This window comes from Tenrec ecaudatus, chromosome 4, assembly GCF_050624435.1.
Source record: "Tenrec ecaudatus isolate mTenEca1 chromosome 4, mTenEca1.hap1, whole genome shotgun sequence".
In the NCBI taxonomy this organism is placed as follows: Eukaryota; Metazoa; Chordata; class Mammalia; order Afrosoricida; family Tenrecidae; genus Tenrec; species Tenrec ecaudatus.
Genome location: NC_134533.1, coordinates 192,986,355 through 193,010,504, shown reverse-complemented (window position 1 = coordinate 193,010,504; position 24,150 = coordinate 192,986,355). Strand labels below are relative to the sequence as shown.

The window sequence follows — 24,150 nt, the reverse complement described above, 5'->3', positions numbered from 1 at the left end:
GAAAAGACAACTTGAGATACCTGAGAAAACACTGCCTTTCGCATGGTAGCTTGTTAAAGCTGCCACTGTTATCTGATAACTGAATGGCATTCAGCTTTAAGAGAAATCCTGCAAGGGTTAAACGCCACTGCTTTCTCCTCTCCCTACTCCCATTTCCGTACTTCTGATCAGGGTTGTGCAGTGGCTGAGTGCTGGGCTGCCAACATCAAGGTCAGCAGATCAAACCCAGGAGCCACCCCTCAGGAGGCACAGGCTGCTGTCTGCTTCCAAGAAGATTCACAGCCTCAGAAACCCAGGACGCAGTTCTACTCGGTCCCGATGAGTTGGCATCGACCCAACAGCAATGGTTTGGCTTGGATCCTGTCCCTGAAGAAGCCATCCATCAACTGTCAGAGTGGCTTAGAGAGGAGCGTAAAAAAAGAGGAACTCTTCTTAGTCCACACCTTTGAACTTCTACTACGATCTTTGAGGCAGAGGTGGCCTCAGATGAAGGTAGACTCTAAAAATATTTCATTCACTGAGCCTTGCCCTTCAGGTAATGCACACTGAACCACTTTCAAGGGGACCGCTGCTGCAGAAGCAACCTTGCTCGTCCATGCTCACCTGCCGTGACGCTCAGACTTAGTCTAATACGCACCAGTTAGTTCTCTTTCAATCTGGTCTCCAATTTTTGTTGAGGATGAACAAACTAAACTGGCTTTACTGAATTATAGCTGTACTTATGAAGTTGTGTCTACATGACTTTTGGTTAATTGACGTTAAATTTAGGGAGAAAGGGGGTAATTGGAAGCTGTTTGAAAGTATCAGTGAGACAAGCGAGGGAGCTTCTGTTCAATTCCTTATCGGAATTAGCACCGAGTATCTACACACTTCTTTATATGACCTCCTTTTTAGTGGAAACCACATGATTGGCTTAAGGAAGTGCTCTCCTTAATAACTGTGAACATCCTTGACCAAACTCTACCAGCACTGACAGAGAGGGTTGTTTTGATCACGCTGAATGTGAAATGGGTGCATCTCCAGATTTATTCATTTGACAAGCCCTTCAAAGACAGCATTATACTAGCAATCATGTGCCCCGAAACAGTTTGAGCATATTTCTGACTTTGAGACACTCACGGCACAGTGCTATGGAATCATTAGTTGACTAGATACATAAAGGATGGGGGGGCATCGTTTGTAAAAGAATTCACTGTGGGTTCCCCACGTAGAAGCCCAGTGAGCGCCACATCCTCCTCACTCAGCGCCGCGGCACGGCCTCCACACACGTGTACGAAACCGAACACGGGCAGGTGGCCGAGACGTGTGGGCCACTCACTGGCTGTCTGACTTGTCTCCCTGCCTTCCCTACAAGCGTTCCTCTTACCAACCGCTTCCCTCGGACTAACCGAGTTCCGGGTAACCTCGACTCTGATCTTCGAGCCAAGGTCCATCCTACCCAGCAAACAAGCATGGACCAGGCAGGGAATGAGAGAAGAGATGGTTGTCTGCTCTCCTCACGGCTGCAGAAAATTCAGCTGGGCCCAGAGAAGGGGCTGCAGGGGACCAATGGCCTGGATCTTGCCAGATTGCTAGAGAAGTGTGTGGCGCCAGCAAGGACACAAACTGGGACGCGCTCTGCACGCAGGCAACCGAGGCCACGCAGGTCAAACGCTGTTGCAGCCACATCTGTGACATGAACATGCCAGGTGACGGGCTGTCCTCTCTGGGAAGCGTAATGGAGCGCTAACCAAGTCAAAAGGACACTCGCTACACGTCGATGACAGCACCCAGGATGCGGTCTCGTGGCCTCCATCCTCTTATCCCTGGGCCCAGCCTTGAAAATGACATTTTTAGCCCGACTCCTAGCCCTTTGCACTTCATGTCTTACTTGTATTGGACATAATCTAAGAATTTCCAAATCGAAAGGTCAAAAGGATGTTTTTTGCTTTCCATCTGAGAACCAAAGGCAACGAAAGCCACCTCGCTTTGCCCTCCCCTCACCGCTCCCTCTCCTGCTATCTTATCCTCCAGGTCGTGGATCTCAATGACAAAAGTCCGTCAAGAGTCAGCGAAGAAAACTAGAGGTCTCAGATGGGTTGGTGTGTCCTACTGGCGGAGCCCTCTCACAGGGGCCAACCTTGTCTTTTCTTGGGTAGGGGCTAAAGACGCTCATGGCTCTACAGGACTGCTGGGTGAAGGTGGTAGAAGATGACAGAGAAAGCACATTCAAACAGAATTCTCACTGTCTGGCTGCTTTACTTGAAAGACACACCTTGCTCAATAAAGCACTGGAGAGAAATAATTTTCTAAACACAAGTGGTGAGAGACACTGCTCGGTAAAAGCCCTTTCCTCGCTCCCTGCCCCGCTGTATCCGCAAACCCCACCTCTGCAAACATCAAAATCAATGTAACCACTCGATGTTCAGGCGAGGCCTTCGGCGCTGCTAATGTCCCCTTGCTGGACATACACCTTTAAGTCTCAGAGCTCTCAAGGGGTTTGCTGTGGAATGAAATTAGATTCCAACATCTGCCACCATTAAGGAAAAAATTCCATTTCCATCTCCCATATGAAAACACTATAACCAATGAACAGTAACTGAACCTTGATACCGTAATGGTTATTGCCCAAATCAACTATTTTTTTTTCCAAACAGTAAAATTAGCAAATTCTGCTCTCATAATTATTTGAATGGTATCAGACTAAATGTCTGATAAAATTCCAATGTGATGCTCTTCGAAAAAACTGCTGCTTATTTGAATACGTAGGATATAAAGTGTGTTCGCTTGTGGCGATTCCCATTACGTTGAAAGCACATCATCTTTTTTCAAGTTTGCAGTTGCCCGCTTTCCTACCCAAGCACAAAAAAGCAGCCTACCTCCTGGGTTGGCTGGCATAGCTCATGCAGACATTACAGCTAGAAACAATCTCCTGTCTGCGGCTCAAAGAGGAGGGGGATCGAATGCACGTGAAATGGGGGACTCTCCATGAGTTGGTCCCTGATACTGGACAGAGTTGGTGCATCAGTCCCTGCAGAGGGCAGCTGTGACGTGCCTGGGCCCACTGAAGTCCCGGCCTGGAATAATTTTAAAACAAGCATGCGGTCTTCCACGCAGGGCGCTACCCAACACTGAACCTTCCGACATGAGAGGCACAAAGAACTCTTGATCACTGTAAGGGGCGAAGACTCTTGAGGAGTCCTGTTGGGGTCAAGGTTACTTGCTGAGCTGTGATCCTGCCAGGCCGGCAGCTTGAAACCCTGAGCCACTCTCCACTGGAGAGATGGGGTTCTCTACTCCTATAAAGAGTTAGTCTCGGAACCTCACCGGGCAGTGCCACCCTGTCATCCAGAGTGGGAATCGCCTGGTTTGGGAGTGGGAAGTCTTTTAGGTAGTGCCTCATAATACCTTGACCACCTGTGTATTAAAACAAACAAAACAGACCCACTGCCACTGGCTTGCGCTGACTCAGCGCTCAGTGACCCTGGAGGGTGAAGCAGAACTCCTCCTTTGGGTTTCCCAGGCGGTCACTGTTTATGGGCGCAGGCAACCTCAGGTTTCTCGGTGAGTGGCTAGCAGCTCCCCCACCTTGCTGTTAGCAGCCCAGTGAGCGCCCCGCTATGGCCCCAGGGCTCCCATCTGGAAAATCTACCGAAGCCCTTTGCATACAGGATCAACTGTAACCTCCTCCCAGTGAAAACGAGCACTGCCTCCGAAAGGTTAAACAGAATCCCCAACATGATGGGACGCAGGACCCAGTCTATCCCATCACCTCCCTTGCCCTCCTCCACGGCGAGGCCCGCCCCCCTCCCGCCCCCAGGCCATTCAGAAAGAAGGTGGATTCCAAAGATCCTACAATGGTGACTGTGGAGGAATACGCTTTAGAAGGAAAGCCCTCACTGGTTCTCCGTGCATGATCCAGCAGCTCGATCTCCCTAATTCCTCTTTCTGGAGCAGGGGGTAACTTCAGTCCCGAACGCATTACCCATGTACCCCGAGGAGATCTTAAAATACTGGGAGAGAGGCGGAGGAGCCGGGGTTAGCTATTTATCAGGTATAGGACCCCGTGCAAAATGAGGAATGCTGGCTCACGGGGTCCCCCCCCGAGAACTGAATGTGGACAGTCTATCATGTAAGACGGGGTGTAGCACAGAAGAGGTGATGGATGTCCGTTTCCAGCCAACCCAGAGATAAAGGTGGGAACCGGAAACAGATGGGCCCAGACAGAAGCGACGCCGTGCTTCCCCGTGTGCGCAGTTCATCTGGGGACCCCTGCCTCCTCTGAGAAGCCTTGGCATGCACCACTGAGGCAAAATAACTCGTTGGAAAGTTAAAAACTGCAATCATGGACCAGGTCAGTCTGCTTGGACGGTTTGAGGTGCTTATGTTTATCATTTTTGTTTCCTTTGCGCGCGCGCGCACACACACACACACACACACACACCATTCCTAGAACAGAATTCAGGTAATCAACTACCACACACACACACACACACACACACACACACACACACACACACACACACACACACCATTCCTAGAACAGAATTCAGGTAATCAACTACCTTTCTTTGCACTGAAGTAATTCACTGCTGTTCCTTGCTAAGTCCAATCGTCCTGACAGAAACCGTTTGGAACTGTCCTACTTCAGGAGTCTTTTGTCTTTGCACCTGCATTCGTACAAAGGGGAACAGGGCCAAGGAAAGGAACAATTCGGGGAGAGCGACAGAGATCGGCCTCCAGAGGAAATCCCTAGCTCTGAACGTGAGCACGTTGCTTGACCCTAGCCAGGTGTTGCTGGCCCCTTGGGCTCCCTCCCAACCAGCAGTGGGGTTAGCCAGGCCCAGGAGACGCAGCACAGTACCCCATGGGCAGGGACTCACAGAAGTTGCCAACTGACATGGCTGAAACAGATTCGAGGGGTCAAGAGAAAGGCCTTTAAAAAATTCCCCCAAAGAGCTCACGGCACACGGAATCCAGGTCAGATACACCCCTCAGGAACAGAAATGGGAGTAGCTATCCCAGGAGGGTAGGGTGGGGATCTATCGCAATGATCCACATATAACCACACCCCACCACCCATGAAGGGGATGAACTACAGAAACCATGGGGGAAGGGAGACAGCGGTTGGTGAAAGATATAAAAATAATGTATCATTTACCACGGGGTCACGAGGGTGGGAGGAGGGCAGGGAGGGAAGAGAGAGGAGCTGATACCAAGGGCTCTGATAGAAAGTAAATGTTTAGAAAATAATGATGGCGACACAGGTACAATATGCTTGACAGAGCTGATCAATTGATGTATGGATTGACAAGGGAAAAACATGGGACCCCAAATGGTAGAGAAGGGGGAGTGGCAGGCCTGGTGGGAAACGATCAAGGGTAAGGTTGCTTAGAGAAGAGGTATACTCTAGCCTAGGTGGCGACCAAGCATGGTAGTAGGGCAGGAGGAAAGTCAAGGGAGATGGAGGAAAGAGCTAGGGGTCAAAGGGCATTCTTGATGCATGGATTGTTGTAAGAGCTGTAAGAGCCCCCTCTAAAATGATCTCAAAACAAAAAAAAAGTTCCTCAAATATTACTCACATGCTACACTCGGAAAAGTAGCCCTGTCCCTGGGGGAGAGGTTGGCATGTCACTCTTTAAAATGGGAGGCAGAGTACGGTAGTAAGGGGCCTGCGAAACACAGGGAGCTTTGCAATAGTTGGGAGAGGAAGCCGGGACCGAGAAGAGCGGTGGGTCAAATGGAAGAGCACAGGCCCCAAGTGAGCGCAGCTCAAGGTTGTAGCGTTTGGTCCGGTTGGTTCTGTTTTCCAGCTGGTCCTTAATAGCGATACCGCCGGTCTAGCTTCTCTCCTATTCTGTTTTGGAGATTTGGGGGAAGCATTGGCGCTGTCAAGCATACCAGTCTGTTAGGCTTGGTAATTTAATTGTGCAGGTCAGAAAAAAAGACGTGGGATCAGTAAGAAAGGCGAGATAATATACATTTAAATCTGAGATCCTCATCGTAATTAGGCTAAATAGCCCAAACAAGACTGTGCAGGGCGGGTGGGTGAGGGGCAAAGTGAGAACAGGACATTTCTCCTTAATGCATCGTCTTGGCGTGTAAATGAAGACATCTGAAGGAACACACAGGTTTGAAGCGGCTCTAACATTCTATCATAATTAGAAACATTTCAAGAGCCCTGTAATTTCCAATCAAAATTACAGTAATTTCCGATATACAAGCCATGATTCATGACAGAATTTTACATTCCATGAGAGATTACAGTGGCCTGATGTATGACACGCTGGGTACAGCACTAACATAAACAATTCAGTTTAATGTTTAAACAGCACTTGATGTTTAGAATCTCACAATAAAAGAAACATATTATTGCAGAAATTATCACTTTGACAGTGATTGAAGGGTAGATAGGCATGTGGCCTATAAAGCTGTAATTTTTACAGTCCACAGCTTGAGTTTTATCATCTTTACAGCACAGCTCCAAGATACCCCTTAAGTATTTCGTCCAGCCTATGACTTAGACTACCACCTTTCCTAAGGCAAAACTTGCAGCAAGTCCCATGACTGATGTTGATAGAGTGTAACACTTTCAGAGAAACGGAAACGATACATTGTAACATCAAAAGATGAAGACTGAGGGCGGTGTCGATTGTTAATAGCCTGGCTGTTTTACATAGGGCTGGGTATTAGTGGTCATGGGTGTTTTAAAAGGCCAGGGTGTTAAAATTCTCACCTCCAGGGCCCAACTTGCCTGTAAGTTTCACTTCCGTAGTGTCCTCAAATGCTTCCGCTCAGTTTTCTTCTGGGCTTTTAAACATACCCATGGATTCAAGGACAACATCCTAGGCAGTTCTGAGTTTGTTCACATACAACCATTCTACTTTGGATGAACGTGCGCTATCGATATAGTCAGACGATCAAATCCGCGCTGGGTTTTGACCTTTTTTTGTTATCAATGTATAACCTTTCCAATTTAATTCTATTCATTTATACTTTATCTGGTTTGGATCACTTTTCCCATTGTAATTCAATTTGTGCGCTCTGGAAATGTGTATAGAAAAGCTAAAATCATTAATATGCACAGATATATGGGTGCTGACGCGTGAACTTGCCCGCGCCAGTTTGTTTCCAAGTGTATACAATCCTTGTACAGGCCTAAGTTAGGAGAATCCATGGAACATGTGTAGCACTCCAGGGTGGAAATCAAGGCCAGATTAAGTTATAATGAAAGGACAGTTATGCAAGTTATTTTTCTCACTAAAATAAGCCGCAGAGAGAAGATTCCCATGCGTGACTCTATTCTTGTGGCCACTGCCATTCACTGAGCCAAGATTCACGGGGGAAGGCTGTTGGGGAAAACGAAGCCACGTGTCTTTGACACGAATCTGAACCTTGGGCTTCACCCTCGGTGATGCAAGTCCGCCCTGAAAGCAGACAGCTCTTCTTCATGAACATTCTACAAGCCTCGCGGGCCACCACGCGCAGTGTCCAACGGAAGCTCTTACCTGGCTTTTGGTTGCCGCCACCTTTGCAAACAGTGCTTGGGACACTTTCGCGCGCTTCATTTCCTGCTGAATCTCGTCATAAATGGAAGCATTAATGTTCATGGTATTGTTCTCTGGTTTCCCATTCCTCTCCGTCGCAATAGTGGCTGTTTTCACCTAGAAAACATTTTGAACACGACTGTCAGCTTTCATTCATCAAATGATTTTGAAGCTTTCCAGGCTCCGCATCCAAGCTGGACATGGTTGCTCCTTTGGACAATCTAGGTGGTCAACAGTGCAGTCATTCGGCATTAGTGATACCCTCCAGATCAGACTGCTGAAGTTAAGGAAGACACAGCGTCACGGCATCTCTAATACAGCAGCCGCTGCCAGCTGACAACCGGAGATTTTAATGCCATAAAGTAAGCTTTCTGGAAAACAGAATAGTTTCGAAGACTTGAAAACCCTAAATGAATTGTTTCCCAATTGCCTTCCATTGCAATTCTAACCAAAGACATTCACAATTCAAACTGTAATGTACAGCGCTGTATCACTGTCGGTGTCCTGTGCCTAATACAGACAATTATATCACTAATCGCTATTACGTACTAGGGCCTTTTTCATTTTATACTCTTTTTTTATGCCTTTTCCTCTCACATTTCATTTTTAAAATCTTCCATAACAAAGCCATTTGCAGAGCTGCATATTTAAATCTTCTATCCATCCATGAAACAGGTAGAGTGCCTTGCTTAATTATCATAAAGGCTGGTTGCATTTTACATGTGCCTGTCCAAGCTGTTCTGTATAATTATTTCATCTTTCCCTGGCATCCCCGTACCTAACTGGTTCCTTTGGACTTGTGGAACCAGACAAAAAGAAAATGTTTCACAATATTTGAAAGAATGCTACTGTAAGTTACACAAAATATATAGCCAGCGACTTTGCAAATATATTCCAAATATATAAGGTTGAAGGAAAAAGAAATCAGTACCCATCATTTAGTAAAAATGACAAGCAGCTATCAGCAGGAAATGCAATAAACTTCCGGGAGAAAAAAAAAATCAAATCTCAACCTCAAATTTTACTGATAACCATTATTAATGTTTAAAACTCTTAATTTAATTTCTAATTATATAGTTTTGGGAACAAGGTTGGAAGAATTTCATGGGAACCATATAATTGCTCATTTATTGAAAAACTGACCAAAAAATGGAAAACGGCTACCGATATGTGGTGATCCATATCTCTGCACCTCAAATTTTGAGGTTGAGATTTGATTTTTTCCCCCTCCCTAAATTTTATTGCATTTTCCTACTCATATCTGCTTGTTATTTTAGTAAATAAAATGTTACCAATAAGTGCAGTCAAGGACTAAATAAGACCCCTTCAAAAATGTTACCTTCTGAATCCTTCTAAATCTAGTCAGTTACTCAATTGGCCTCTTCTTGATCTCGAGGAAGCAGCTATCCCCTGCCAATGTGGCATGAGCCTTCTAAACACTAAACCAGCAACACTGTAAAATGGTCACACCATAGGCAGAGGATGCCAGACAACTGACAAACTTCCTGGGCCTCATCTGCCTCTCTTAAACTATACAGTGGGGATGGGAACAGTAAGAGACTAGGCCAGGAGATTCCCTCTCTAGCTCTGTGCCTCTGGTTAGCGATTAGCAGGGCCCTTGCAGAAGTATGAGTATATTAACGACTGGAGGCCACTAAGAACCCACACAGGGCTTTGAAACAATAATCTGCTAAACACCGCTTTAAGAGCCAGACGAGTTAACGCATTACCATAAATTGCCTACAAAGTTGCTTTGGTGAGATCCGCAACTTTGCTCTGGGGTGGTCTTGCTTTGAGGCAGAGGGATAGATTTGATCACCCCATGGGGTCCCTTTTAATACCTATTTTTCTCACTGTTTAAATGAAAGAGAAAAGAAAAACCATTGCAATCGCTTTGAAAATTGAATGTGATGGAAACGGGGGCATGAAGTCCAGTGCACTGGAGGACACTGTTCCCTAGCTTAGCAATACTTAAGAGAACTAGGCTTTGAAAACTTTATGTTTTGGTATGTTCTGACATTAAGTCCTATTCTTTTGTTTAAAAAAATTAATATATATATGCGCTTAAAATTTACCTTCAAGGTAGGCTGTAATCATTTGTTTGAACCCTATGGTATTTTTATGAAAAAAACCCAAAAAACTGGTTTACTTGTTCTCTCTTTTATATAAAGCCTTTATAGCTTTAACTAAAAATCAGGACTTTAAGTCATAAAAACATGAAAGAAATGATCTTTTCCTGGCAGCGAACCCAGAGCAGCCAGTCCACAGAGAGGACAACATGGCTGGCCCCACTATGAGACATGATGCCCCTCAGTGACTAAGGGTGATACAGGGGACAGCACGGGAAACACAGTGTGGGAATTGGACCTGACCTGATCCCACCACACCAAGGCAAATCACTGGGAGAGTGCAGCGGAACAGCAAGGGAATGGAGTGGCAAGGTCCCCAGGGAATGCTGAAAGTGGACTTTGGGGCCAGGGCGTGGTGCCCCAACAGACTGGACTGGAAAACACTCCTAAGGGCCAACAAACGATCCTTGAACTAACAAAAAAAGAAAGAGTAAAAACAAAAACTAAGCATACACGAACCATTTGTTTAAATATGAAAAGAACTTTTATTAAACAAAGTAAGAAACGTGCAATGCTCAATGAAAATGTATCTAGAGAAACTCCTTGTCCATCTCATTGGGCCAGGTTGGCGGCATCCTATCAAAAATACAGCTATATGAACTCTGGATTCGCGTTTTTACCAAAACACAAACTAATGCTTATGGGGAACTGACTTGGACAGTTTTTCAAAACTATGAAAGCTGAAATTTTCCCCTGGTAAAAATAGAAATAAAAATCTTTTATACCTCTTTCTACTAAGTACTATTTTAGCTTAGAACCAAAAAAAAGCCTTCTTTAATCCTGGTTTAGCTTTTAATATTATATCACACATTAAAATTCATAAAGTAGTTCATTCCAGTCAAAACAAACTACTCTTCAGCTCTTTTCCGCAAATAGCACAGGAGGTAAAACAAATGCAGTTGCTTTGGGAATAGCTTTTATCAAGGTATGGTCTTCTACTCCATCATTACACCGGCGCCAGGAAGTAGTTCAGAATGGGAGTTTCTGGGGCCTGTTTTTTTGATTAAATAAAATTGAGCAGTCGAGCATATATTTTTTCCCATGAAAATTCTATTTTTTCATGAACTACTGAATGCATCCAAGCATATTCTAGAAAAAAATGGGCTTTCAGGTGATATAAACTGGATTCTACTATTATCTTGATTGGTCAAAGCATGTATCACGTGATGCTGGGAGAACTGCTGAATAAAACAAAAAACAAATTTTATAGAGTCTCCATAATAAGTCTTATTGTCATCATAAAGCTTGACACCTAATAGTTTTTTGTCTTTTTTTTTTTTTGGGGGGGGGGGGGTCCTGGGCACTGTGCTAATATACACTATTCTTTTTAATATCCACAATAGCTCTAAATAGTGACTATCAATTGTCCATTGCAAAATTGAGAAAATCTCAGGCTAAGTAATTTGTCCAAAGGACAAAGTTGAGGTCTGCACTTAGCATTTGTCTGACGCCAGTGTTTACCTCTGAAGTCACTGTGCTGTATACCCCCCATGAGGTGATGAGGTTATTTGGGACATAGTGCTAAAATGGAAAAGTTCTTATTCTTTAAAATATGCTACACCTGTTTTTTGGTTTGGGTTTGCTATAACTTCCTTGTTCTGTTTTTAGTAGCTAATGGCTTTATCATTATTTGTCAAAATATTCAAACAGCAAATTTTTACTTAGTAATGCTACGTAACAAATGTATGTTCTTATTAGTGATGAAAATAGTTCCCACTCTTCAATAATTACATACTGATACTGTCAGAAGTACTGGGGTCCTCTCATCATATCTTTTTCCATTTGAAGAACAAAATTAATTTTTTTCTATCTGGACCTTAAAGAATTCTCTAGCTTTTAGAAAGTGGCAATTAATAGGAAGCACTGTATAGGTATATTAAGAAATTTTTTAAAATGTTATTTAGGGTATCCTTAGCAAACAGAACTTCGATCAAATAAGTCCTTGCCTATATCTGAATCTGAAATCAAAATGAATATATGTCTCACCATATTATAGAAGAATTTGGTTTAAGGAGACACAGATTAATCATATATTTCTTGCATGAACTTAATACATTTTCTATAGCACTGTTTCGAAATATCACACCTTCCTTTAGAAGAAACCCCAAGAGTTCGAGATAAAAATGAAAAAAAAATTACATAATTCATTTAAAAGTTATAACTTGATAATTATAGATTTCTGAAAGCATTAGAAACTCTTAAGTACAAAAGACGCACAATACTGGAACACACAAATCCAGCATAAGCGCACACACCTAAGGCAAAAATCAATTTAAAACCAATCTAGTCTATGTAAAAGAAAGTAATCAGAAATGCAGTAAATGTTATTAATAAAATCCCACTTGTGAAATCATCTGGAGAATTTGCTAAGCATGTACAGAAAAGCACTGCTTAAAATCAAGACACGTTAGGGGGATCAGGTTCACGGCTGGATCTTAATACAGAGTGTGGCGCAGGTCATTTTCTGCAGAGCCCCAAAGACACCGGACTGTCTGCAACTGTCCAATGGGGACCGTTGGTTAAGGAATTAGTGTCTCCTCTTAGAGAGAACAGTCCCTGAAAAAGGGCATGGTGCTTGGTGGAAAAAAAAATAGGAGGTCAGCAAAAAGGAGGAAGACTGCCGCCAACCAAAGCGACCAATACAATGGTTTCACTGATGGAATTCACCAATAACAACTGTGAGGACCGTGCAGGGTTTTATCACAAGGTCACTAGGAGTAGAAATCAACTCAATGGTATCTAAAAACCACAACAACAACATCAGGAGAATAAGGATCCCTAATGGCACAGTGAATTTATGGTTGGGCTACCAACTGCAAGGTGATTGGTTCAAACCCACCGGCTGTAGTTTCTGTAAGGCAGTGGTTCTCAACCTTCCTCATGCTGTGACCCTTTAATATAATTCCTCATGTTGTAGTGAACCGCCCCCCAACCACAAAATTATTTTCGTTGCTACTTCATCACTGTAATTCTGCTACTGTTAGGAATCGATTGGGTGATTCCTGTGAAAGGGCCGTTCAACCCCCAAAGGGGTCGTGACCCACAGGTTGAGAACCACTGTAAGGATTTACAGCTTCCAAAATCCTGCAGAGTTCTACTTTGTCCTATACAGAAACTTTAAGTTGGAATTCATTGGTGGGATCAGGAGAATATTCTTACATATGTTCTTCTCCTTAATTTAACAATAAAACTTGCTATCTTCCAGGACACACAGAAAAGGCTCCAAAGTTTCATTGGCCTGTCTCTAAAATAAGTTTGTTTGCATTCTGAATTGGTGGCTTGACATAGAAGAACTCAATGAATTAATGTATGTGAAGGTGCTTAGCAAACTGTGAATCATTATCAAATGCAAGGTAGTCTTATTTCTTGCATTGAAGCATGTAACTTGTGAAGATGTGCTTTCAGCAAACCGGTCTGGCTCAGAGCCTAGCCCAAACAAAAAGCAAAGGCGAGTTACCTCTTTAGGAGTAAGAGGGGTGCATTTACAAGCAAGAGTTCTCTCACTTGGGACTGCCCCAGACTGTGCTAACTCTTGAGGCTGGACTAGTCTGATTCATTCTCGGGTCCAGGTAAGGCATTCTTAGAAGCTATACCTGAGGCTGGACTAAAATCAGGGAAATTGCTTCGTGAAGATGAATGCACTGTTCAATTCAGACCCTTGGTCTGGTGTATCGTGGGGACATTCCACAGCGTCTTAGTGTGTAGCCCAAACCCCACAGGAAAGCCAGTGACAAGAACTCAATCTCTCCCATTGAAAGGTGAACAGGGTCTTCTATGAGATAGCAATCAGCCTCTACCTACAACATGCAGGTCTTTACAAAGAAAAGTCAGGGTTCCGCAGACAGAGAAATGAGGTTCATCTAAAACAAGGATGTTTTAAGTTCTCCTCTCTTTGAAAGGATGAACCGTGCAATAGCATATAACCTCTTACTGATAAAATTAGGAAGGTCAAAATTCCACAGCCTCTTGCCATACCCATGACTTCCTCCAGTTTTATTCTTCTTTTTGGTCATGTGTCCTAAAGCCTTATTATGTGCAGCGAGTGACAGCATCTGATGTCATCCACTGCAAAAGGGCGCTGGTTCAACTGCTCTAGAATGTTTTCTTCCATCTACAGTACCTTGCTTTGCCCCTATAATACTTCCAATACATTAAGAATTTCTTAAAATCTAATGCATCATGGTCATAAGAAGGGGGAAATGCGAACAAACTGGCTGCGAGCTCTCATGCGTAACGCAAAGGGACCCTTGGTGAGGCAACGGGGGCACTTGCAAAGGTTGATGGTGGAGCAGTTAAACACCGTCATACACACATGCATCAGAAAATCACCCTAGAATTTGTCTAGATGACCTGCAATACTACATTCAGAGGAGATCTATTTTTGCCAAATTCACTAAGAATATCCACCTTCTACGTTCACCCTTGACTTACTCCCCCAGGTAAGGGTTTAGTTCTCAACCCTGCTGGAGATGATGAGCGAAGCGTGGCTCAGTTAGTACATCAGGAAATAAGGTCAAAACAAATTGTGTCCATCTATCAACAGACATGACCTCTGAATATGTATATGCTTCCCAACTGTTATCTTCCCAGTCTATGAAAAGATAGATCGCTTAATAACCAGCATGCATAATACTCGGCCTAGACAAAAACTTGATGAATCAAGACAGCAGAGGAACAAACACAAGCATTTGAAGAACAAACACAAGCATTAACATCCTGGGGGGGGCGGGAGGGGGGAATCAAAAACAACAGCCGCAACAAGGAACAACTCAATCAGGCATTTGACGGATTTTCTTTTTTAAAAAATGGAGGAGCAGCTCAATGCTGAAGTCCACACTGGTCTTACGCAAGCCGTTCTTTTGTTCCTGTTGCAGATAATGTGATGAGCAAAATACTTCTCCGCCCAGAGGCCCTTTAGTGATGACTACAAGCGTGAGCGTGCCTAGCGATGATGTGTGTGTGTGGGTTACCTCTAAGCTCCCCACATTGCAAGCCAAGTGGTAATTTTGTTAAAAGCCCAAAGCGGAGTTGGTATGTAGGTATTTCCAATCAAATCACTCCAACGAAAGTCACACGGACTCAAATAATTCTGTCCTAGCTGGCCGGTCGTGCTACAACACAAATCTCACTAGCGGACAGCTCTGACCAAGAGAGAGGTCCTTCCCTCGCAGTTCAGACAGCTGGAATTCTGAACGGAGCGTGCTAGTTCTAAACAGAGAAGGGTCTCCTCTCTTTCCCTCCACAGTGAACCTCCCATCCGCAGGGGCTCAGCTCTCTCTCTCCATGGGTCAACTCCCATGCTAATCTCCTGGTTCTGTTGCCATCACTGTGTGGGCACCGACCAGTGTTAGCGCTCCGAGCTAGAATCCCTTCGGAGCCTTCACCAGAATTGTCTCTGGCATTCATAATCCCACCAACGGTCTCTTCAAGGCAAAATCTAGGCTCTGTCCGTACCTGAAAACACTTCTAGCTTGGGCTCATGACCAAGTTCAAAAATCACTGCCACATTTTAAGTATCTGTTGGTACAGCACCTCAATGTCAGGACCCAAATCTGTCTTAGCTATCTATTGCTTCAGTATCAGAAATACCACAAATTTCAACAGAGAGAAATGTATTCTCTCGCAGGTTAGGAGGCTAGAAGTCTGAATTGAATATGGCCGTTCTAAAAAATACCAGCTCTGGAAGAAGGTCCCTTTACTCTTAGGGCTTAGCATTCCCTGCAGAACTTCGTGTGTCTTGGCATCAATAGGCCCCTGAGTGTAAAAGGCTCTCAGGGCATTGAACCTGGATCCGAGAGAAAAGATCAGCTTCCAGCTGTCCTTTCTTAGTCCTGAAGTTACCCCCTCTCTGTTCACCTCTTTCTCCTTGTATCCCCATTTTGCACACAGAAGATGATGCAGGCCACTCTCGAGGGAAACCCCCCTTACCTTGGGACAAGGTTGTGACCTGAGTAAGGATTTTACATCCCACCCAATCCCCTCACGACTGACTGGCTGATCATACCAGATCATCGGATCATGTGATGAGGGATGATTACATCATGATGTTAGCTGCCATATGTGATGAGACAAGATGCAACCGGTGACATGTATTCCTGTGTGTGTCCGTGTGCAGGTGTGTGTGCGTGTACAGGTGTGTGTCCGTGTGCAGGTGTGTGTCCGTGTGCAGGTGTGTGTCCATGTGCAGGTGTATGTCCGTGTGCAGGTGTGTGTCCATGTGCAGGTGTGTGTCCATGTGCAGGTGTGTGTCCCTGTGCAGGTGTGTGTCCATGTGCAGGTGTGTGTCCGTGTGCATGAAAGTAGCACGGTTGTTAACTGCTCAACAGCCAACTGAAAGGTTGGCAGTTGGAAGCCACCAGCTACTCTGTAGGAGAAAGGTGTGGTAGCGTCCTTCCAGAAAGACTGCAGCCTTGCAAATCCTCTGGGACAGTTCTGCTCTTTCCTATTGGGTCTCAATGGGTTAGAATGTGCTTCTCAGCAAGATGTTTGAAAACACACACACACACACACACACACACACACACGTTCCTCGTTCCTTGTCCTAAGTGAAATTTTATCAAACTCAAGAATTGTATGTGTAGGAGGTGAATCTGGGTTTATTGACGCTATTGTTTTCTACCAGAGAAACATAACTTTCTTATTCTGAATTATAGAGGATTTCCTGACAGTCTAGTATAAACAGCAAGACCTGAACAATTTTCATTATAAATTATGATGAATTGTGACATTTCTTTAAAAAAAATGATTTCGGAACATTTTAATAAGCAGCTTACAATATGCAACCGGTTGCTGGATGTTTTAAGTCTATTTCTTATCTCTCAGTTTCATCTTCAGTGCTGAATGAGCGGTTTCTGCATTTCCACACTTAAAAATGTCCTTTTTATTACTACTAAAAAGAAATTAACAGCAAAATCATTTTATTATGAAACTGTGATGTAAGAACAATGGTATTTTAAATTTGTCTTCTGCATCCAACTTTCATCCACTCTTAGCTGGCCTTACTTGTAAGAGTGGTGCACGCCACAAGGTAAGTGTCTAAGTTCAACCTGCTCTAAAACCTCAATCCAATAGTTTTCACTGAAAAGGAGTTTATTGGCTTCTCCAAATAGTTATACTACATTTTAAATGGTGGCTTAAAATATTAAGAACACAGATGTACAAGCACAACACCACCTGGAAGGTGATTTTCCTTACTTCCCAAAGGTGCAGAACATGGCAAAACAGAGTGTGTGCCCATTGTTGGGAATATGGACAGAATTCCTTATCCGTCCTATTTTAAATTGCCTTCAAGGATTGTATTAAACTTAATTATGAAAGATTACAAACGAGATGATGTGTAATTGGTACCAGCTGCAGTTCGTATTGGAAAGCATAAATACAAATGGAATTACTTATTTTTTGTTTTATTTATTTACTATTCAAATGACAGTTCTAAACTGGTAGGAACAAAATTGACTTTCCTTTTTTTTTTCCTATTGAGTTTCAAATATTCCTTTACTTAATCACAGCAGCACCAACAGCCCCAATTAAAGACTACTAGCTCCATCCAAAGAACCTATGCAATTAAGAAACGCAAAGTCATTTTCTTTCCTCTAAGTAACAGTGTCTTGTTTCTCTACCCAAATTAGCGACCTGAGATGGGTGGGATCATTTCTTTCAAACCCTTATCTGTACATCAAGCTATGCATCCATCCATCCATCCATCCATCCGACTGGGAGATTCTGCCACAAGCATTAAAGAAGAAGCAGACAGACCGCGGAGAGCAAGCTGGAGAAGGCGACTTCACCTGGGGAGGCCGGCTGGGAGGTGTGCTTATCAGGGGGGCAGGGCCCATAGCGGAGGCAGCATTCAAACTCCTCTCCCTTTCATCCTGGTAAATGCGGTCCCTTTCGGCTTCCGGTAACTGCAGGAAGTTCTGCATGGCCCGCAGGTTTACCAGCAGAGACTGGGATGCGGTTTTGGGGTCCTCTTCCTTCCGGAGGATTTCTGAAAGCAAGCCCTGCGGGGAAAGAAACGCACGGAGTCAGCCTCTGCCGGGGCTTGGGCAAGCCCTCGGTGGTCCTTCCCTCTGCTTAGGACCTGAACAGTCAGAGGCATTAATTCTGCACAGGCATAGATGAGTTACAACTGAGGCCGTGCAGAAGAGAGCCTCGGCTGTGTTCTTAATTTTATTAAGCATCTGCTTTGCATATAGCTTCAACTGAAACTGCCTTGTTGGGTGCCTTCCGTTGAGTAGCTTATCTTGCCATGAAGCCTTTCGATATTAGGGGGAAGCTAGGAGTCAATGAACTCCCCCACGTAGCAGTGCTCCACTGTCTATGTCCCAAGCTCGCTGGACAGAAGACAGCGGAACGCCAGCATCCCAATCTCTAAAGATGCAAAAGCCTTCTCTGGAGATGTTCTCGAACTTTCAAAGCAAGTGAATTGACACAGTACATTAAAGACAACGATTAAAGCATTGACAGAGATGCATGCTGTATGTTCACACGCAACATCCGAAGCTTGCCTTAATATTAAATCTCAGTAAAAACCCCACAGAAGCTGCAAGCTGAGTAAGGCAGAAGGGATGGGGAAATGGCCTCTGCTGACATACAATGATGAAAATGTGGTAAGACGGCACCCAAAGGTGGAAAATTTGGGAGACATTTAAATAAGCAAACAAACAAACCCAACAACAAGGCAGTCCCACAGAGTCCCAGCACTGGCCATCTCACAGTAGAAAAGCCAGTAATACTGGTGACTCTAAGTAACCCTTAAAGGGACCCACATGAAATCCCCCCCCCCAATGTTGCTGAACCTCACAGATCCTAGGTGAAGTTTCAGATATAGACCCGCTTTTCCTATCTCTCTCCAAGCACTTGGTTGTGAGAACTATACACGAATCATGATGAGTGAATGGAAAAATTTATACACACACCCCCCAAAAAGAAAACTACATATTCTCAATAGTCAACAGAACCTTCATCTACAACCGATTTCGTTTTGACTTTCGGAAGAAGGCCCTTTTAAAACTTGATGTGTTTCCCTGCTGCGTTCAAAGAATTACAAGCAAGAGGAAGATAAGCTCTTCGATTCATTTTATAAGGGTTAAGCCATCTTCGTCTCTTTAGCCTGACTGCTGAACCAATGCCTACGATCTGACATTTGCTTTCTGTCACTTGCCAGACTATCGGTTTCCTAATTGACATCGGAAGCACACTCTACTACGTTTTCGATATCATTTGAAAACCTCAATTTTCAATACTCTCAAGTACTTGGGGCCGAAAAGTATGCATGCCCAAAGAAGTCCCAAGGTAGTAACATTCAGGTTCTCTGTCTCCTAGAAGGGCAAACTCAGCTTCGTTTCCATTGCCTCGGCACTCGTGGTCCACGCTGGCCACACAGAAACATTGGGCACAGACAGTATCACATCCCTGTCGTTTTTAAAGCCATTTGCCGCCGCTCCTGGGCGCCATGGAGTTTGAGCTGACTCGTGCTACCTCCTAGGACAGGACAGAATCGCACCAGAGGGTTTGCTTGGTTGCAGCTTCGCAAGGAAGCAGATTGCTGGGTTCGTCTCCCATAGAGACACTGGGTGGGTTTGACCTACCAATCTTCTGGTTCACAGCCACGCCCTTAAATTACTCTATCACCGGGGCGCCTTCCAATAATGGGTCAGCTTCTATTTAAAACAAAACAAAAACCCTCCAGAAATATTAAAAAGAACCTCTGACAGGTTCGTGGACTTTGAGAGTATAGTTTACAGAACATTTTATAGTCTCACTCAGTCTATTGAAATTTTAAAAAATTGGAAAACACTATGAACTTTCAGTTTCATCAGGAAGAAATATGTTAGTGATATTTATGATATGATAGTCACATGTAGTAATGCTACAATTATGTCTAACTAAAAACCAAACTCCCTGCCATCAAGTTAATGACTGGTTTTTCTTCCTAGGAGCAAACTGGTGGTTTCAAACTGCTGACCTTGCGGTTGGCAGCCCAGTATGTGACCTACACCAACATGGCTTCTCCAGTCATGTTTCTACAAGAGCAACACATCCAACTAATTTAACTAAAATTAGTCAAACATGCAATCATCCAGGTTTAATTTGCACAAGACCAACTAACTAGAGTGATTGCGTTTTGATGTGCCTTATCCAAACTGAAAAATACAGGTAAAAAAAAAACAAACTGACGAGAAGTATAGATTCCCTACCCCTGAAATATACTGAAAATGAACTTTAAAATTTGCATGCCCAAGCAAAATCTACCAACTCCATGGAAATAGAGCGACACAAACACACATTATCCACTGTACTATAAACACGTTGTGTGTCTTCAGTTGATCCTAACTCGCAGTGATCGTGTAGGACAGAGCAGAACTTCTCCAGAGGGTTTCACCGTCTATAATCTTCACAGGAGGGAGTCGATCGTCATGTTTTTTTTTTAATCTCAAGGCATGGCTGATGGGTTCCAACACTGGGGTGAGCAGCTAAGCACTGCAGCATCAGGCCAGCAGGGCTTCTTTGTTCCACAGTGCGTTATCAATCTCTTGAGCATGATAATCTAACATTGATTGTTGCCATGCCAGCCCAAGATGTTTGAGAATCACTCACTAAATGGGTGAATTCTGTACATGCATACTACAAAAAAGAAAGAAAAAAATGTGCAAACCAGTGATACAAACTGAAGAACAAGATATGCTACCCCTGGGTGACGTCTGATGGGGATCCATCATCAGCGCCCAGGAAGGGTCTCCAGAGAAAAGATGAGGGCTAGTGGACTAGATACTTATCTTTGTTCATCGGTAAGAAGAAATGAAAGCAAGAGGCCTTCCACCACAGGCAGAGTACCTTTGAATTTGAAACACTTGAAATGAGACACTCAAGAGTCTGAAATAACAAAATAATATATAGCTCTAGGAGGCATGGTTTCTCGGAGAATAGAAAACTAGTGTGAAAAGCAAACACATGAAGGAAAAAAAAAACCCAGAACATGGCTCTCTCTGAAGTCTCACACGCATGAGACTAAATCACCACCGCATGCCTTGAAACTGAAGGCAGCGCGTCATCGCCTAGAGAATGTAGAACTCTCTCTACCCATATTTTGACGTTGCTATGACTTCCCATTTGATAATACCAGTGTTTTAGGGGCAAGGCATTTTAGTTCCACTTAAATAAATTATTCTAATGGAGCAATGCGGTTTTTCTGCCTTGATTATCCTGGCGCTCTGAAGCAGGGCATCAAGCCCCTGGATCCTCAATAACTGTCAGACAACCCGTGTTGACCGTCTCAGGTGTTTCAGCACCTTCGGGGGTTTGGGGTTTTTGTTTTTGTTTTTTTGGCCCGGAGCTTTCAATGAGGGGAGTGCCCCCTGGTGGAAACGCTTGAAAAGATTGTTTTAAAAAAACCTATTTAATTAGAGTGTTTAATTACTATATATATAGTACTCTAGAATATTTGGGGTACAAAATGATTGCTAACAGGACCCAAACACGGGAGTGCACATTTCAGTTGTATCCCGGTCAGGCTTACTTGAATTTGGTGCGTTTATGGATTTCAGAGCTACACGGCTTTCTCTTCCAGTCCCCATTGCAGGAAAGAAAGCCTTGCCACTTAGGGCCAGCTTATCGCTTGTAACCCGCCCCGTAAGTGGGTACCAAAAGAAATCAAGTTCTTCTTTATGCTGAAAAAGAACAAAAAAATAGTACTGCATGATCCTCCCATACCCTGTCATCTCATAGGGAAGGCTCTAAGGCCTAACCAATACTGGTGCCCTATGGGCAACCCATTAGTCATCCTGTTTCTGAAGAGAACTGGATTAACTTGCATGTTACATAGGAAGTTACCGGTACATCATGAACATGACTGTATTGAAAAAGAAGCTGCCTTTCTTTGGGACTTGCTGTCTTATAAAGAATGAGGTGTGTGCTCTCTCTAATAAGACATTAAATGACCCAGCAGTATTGTAGTTACACTGTGGGGCAAGGAGAATTTTTGCACCCCCCCCCCACCAGGAAAGAATGTACTGATGATTTTTTTTTCTTACTGATGAATTTCTAAATCTTTTCTTTTTACATTCCCAAAACCTTACACGTTATTACAAGTAAAACGCATTCGTAATTGTAAAAGAATGAAGAAAACAAGAAACCACCTTCCATAAGTATTATCAGTACTTTCAAAAGCTAATTTTGAATTCTTTAAGACAGCAGATAAGTGAGAGAGACTGCCAATCTGAACAAAAAGCCTGTCTGGCCTCCTCTTTGTCTCCTCTTTGAACATAATCACTGATTCAAATAGATTTTATCAGCATTGTGGAACTTCAAAGTTCTCAGAAGGAAAATATGATTTGATGAAAACCTCCACCCCCAAAAGGGCAAATACATAAAATAGTCTTCCAAGGCTACCTGCCTTGTTTGGTGAATTTTTAATCACATGTCCAGGTGAAAGTTATTTCCAAACTCCACCTACTACCTTGGATTCATGCCAAATAAGGTATCAGCAGACACATTTATCTCTGTCGTTTGGTACACTACATGAGCGCTGTCGCAATGGGGTAATAGCACCTTTTTTTTTTTACCTTTTATTCAATAGTGATATGGACAGTGGACTTTTCTTAAATTACACTGTGAAGAATTATAGGAACACAGTAGCAATTTCTGTTATACTTAAGCAGGCAAATTTCTCTCCACCACATAATTTACAGAACTCAAATTCAATAAAACATTACATGATGGTCCATTACTGTTATCAGTTTTGAATAATCCATCTTCATTCTTCATTTTACTGGAAAATAAAGTGTGCCAAAGACAAGAGGAAGGGGGAGAAGAGGAAAAAAAAAACACTGAATGGGATCAGAGTTAAACTCTTTTTTTTTAAACCAAAGGCACTAAAGAATATATTTTCTTCTATCACAACCTAAAAATAGCAATATGAGAGAGGTGAACTGAAAAAGTATAAATCCCAGAAGCTTCGGCAATTATTTTCAGCCATAGGTTTCCATTAAAAGGCAATCAAACAGGAATAACTGAATGAATGGCAGACGCTAAAAGCCGTTGTCTTCATTAGCAATTAAGCAGCATATGCCCATCCATTCAGAGGAGAATCAAAATCAAAAGGAAAAACATATAATTACCTCAGCTTTACCTTAAAGTTTTCAGAAAAGGTTGGTTTAATCATTTTTAAAGAGTCCTGTGTGAAAGTTGTGAGGAGGGTTATGTTTTAATTCAGGGGACCTTGCTGAGACAATGAGAAAAATCTCCAATTTAAAATTAAAACATCAAACGTGGGATTTTCTAGTTATACGGAGCTGTCAATGACTTAAAAAAAATTCCTTGACTCACATCATCGTCCTCTATTAATGTTTTAACATACTGTTTATGGGATCCAATGCCTTTATCCAATTATATCATAGAATGATTTGTATGTACATATTTTACATTAATTTTTTTAGGTTGGGGTTGGAACTGCACATTGTACTAAGTGCACACAAATGTGTGATGTGTTATTTAACTCTGCAGAGCACCCTGTCTATACATATGCATTAGCATGCGTATTTTCGTGAGCTACACTCACACCATACACTCTCTCTGCACCTGCTTTTATTGAAATGCATACACTTCGAAATAAACACACTACATGCATTCATATGAATGTATAATCATTAAAATAAATGCAGCTGTGTGTGTGTGCCTGTGTGTGCGCGTGTGTGCGCGTGTGTGTATGTGTGTCTGTGTGTGTGCGTGTGTGTGCGTGTTGGATTTTAAGTATGACCACCCGAAACACATGCATGCTTGCGTGTGCAAAGGCTACTTTTCAAAAAGCCGCACGCTTTAAAATACATACATACTCTCCATTTAAAGCCACATAGCTGGGCCCAGCGCCCACTTTTACTGAAGAGTGGCACATATCAAAAGAAAGATGTCAAGTCCAATGCCTTTACCACCCAGGACCCAGGACACACTGGTTTGGACGTGACTTTTTCTAAATGGGCTCTTCTTAGGAGGCTCTGTAACCAACGGTGCCAAGTTTTCATTCTACCCTCCTTAGAAAGGGTCACACTATTTGATGCTAACCACAGACATGGCCATCTTTTCAATATGATTAATAGAGAATCTTGCCTTTCTTCTGGTAAAAAATCCTACAGATATTCCTGGACTCTCTCAAGGTGTGGGCCACAGGCAGAACAGATGTTTCGTCCTCAGAGTCATGACTCGGGCACAACCCAAGAGAAGAAATGTCCTGCAGGGCGGTGACAATCACCCAAGCTTTAGGAAATAACGATTGGCTCAATTTTTAGTGATTATCAGTCAATCTGTATCTAGGTCAATGTTGTCTTTGTAGGCTGTCAAGTCACTGTCTCTTTGTTGAATTTTGGAGTAGAGACTTGCTGGTCTATTCTTTGGAGGCAGTACAAATATCTAATTGATAGCCAGAAAATAATGAAAAATACGACCAGTAACAGGGGCATCTTGAGGGTTGATTTTGATCCATTTGTTCTATTATTTTCTCA

General features: G+C 43.3%; 1 protein-coding gene across 1 annotated transcript in view; it reads right to left on the bottom strand.

The window, feature by feature from the left end:
• SATB1 (SATB homeobox 1) overlaps positions 1-24,150 on the bottom strand; it is an 80,488-nt gene that overhangs the window by 27,036 nt on the left and 29,302 nt on the right. Inside the window, exons 7-8 of the mRNA XM_075548954.1 lie at positions 17,443-17,655; positions 7,488-7,643 (exon numbers count right to left, since the gene is read on the bottom strand). Of these exons, the coding sequence (XP_075405069.1) occupies positions 7,488-7,643; positions 17,443-17,655 (369 nt within the window). The remainder of the gene's footprint in view (positions 1-7,487; positions 7,644-17,442; positions 17,656-24,150) is intronic.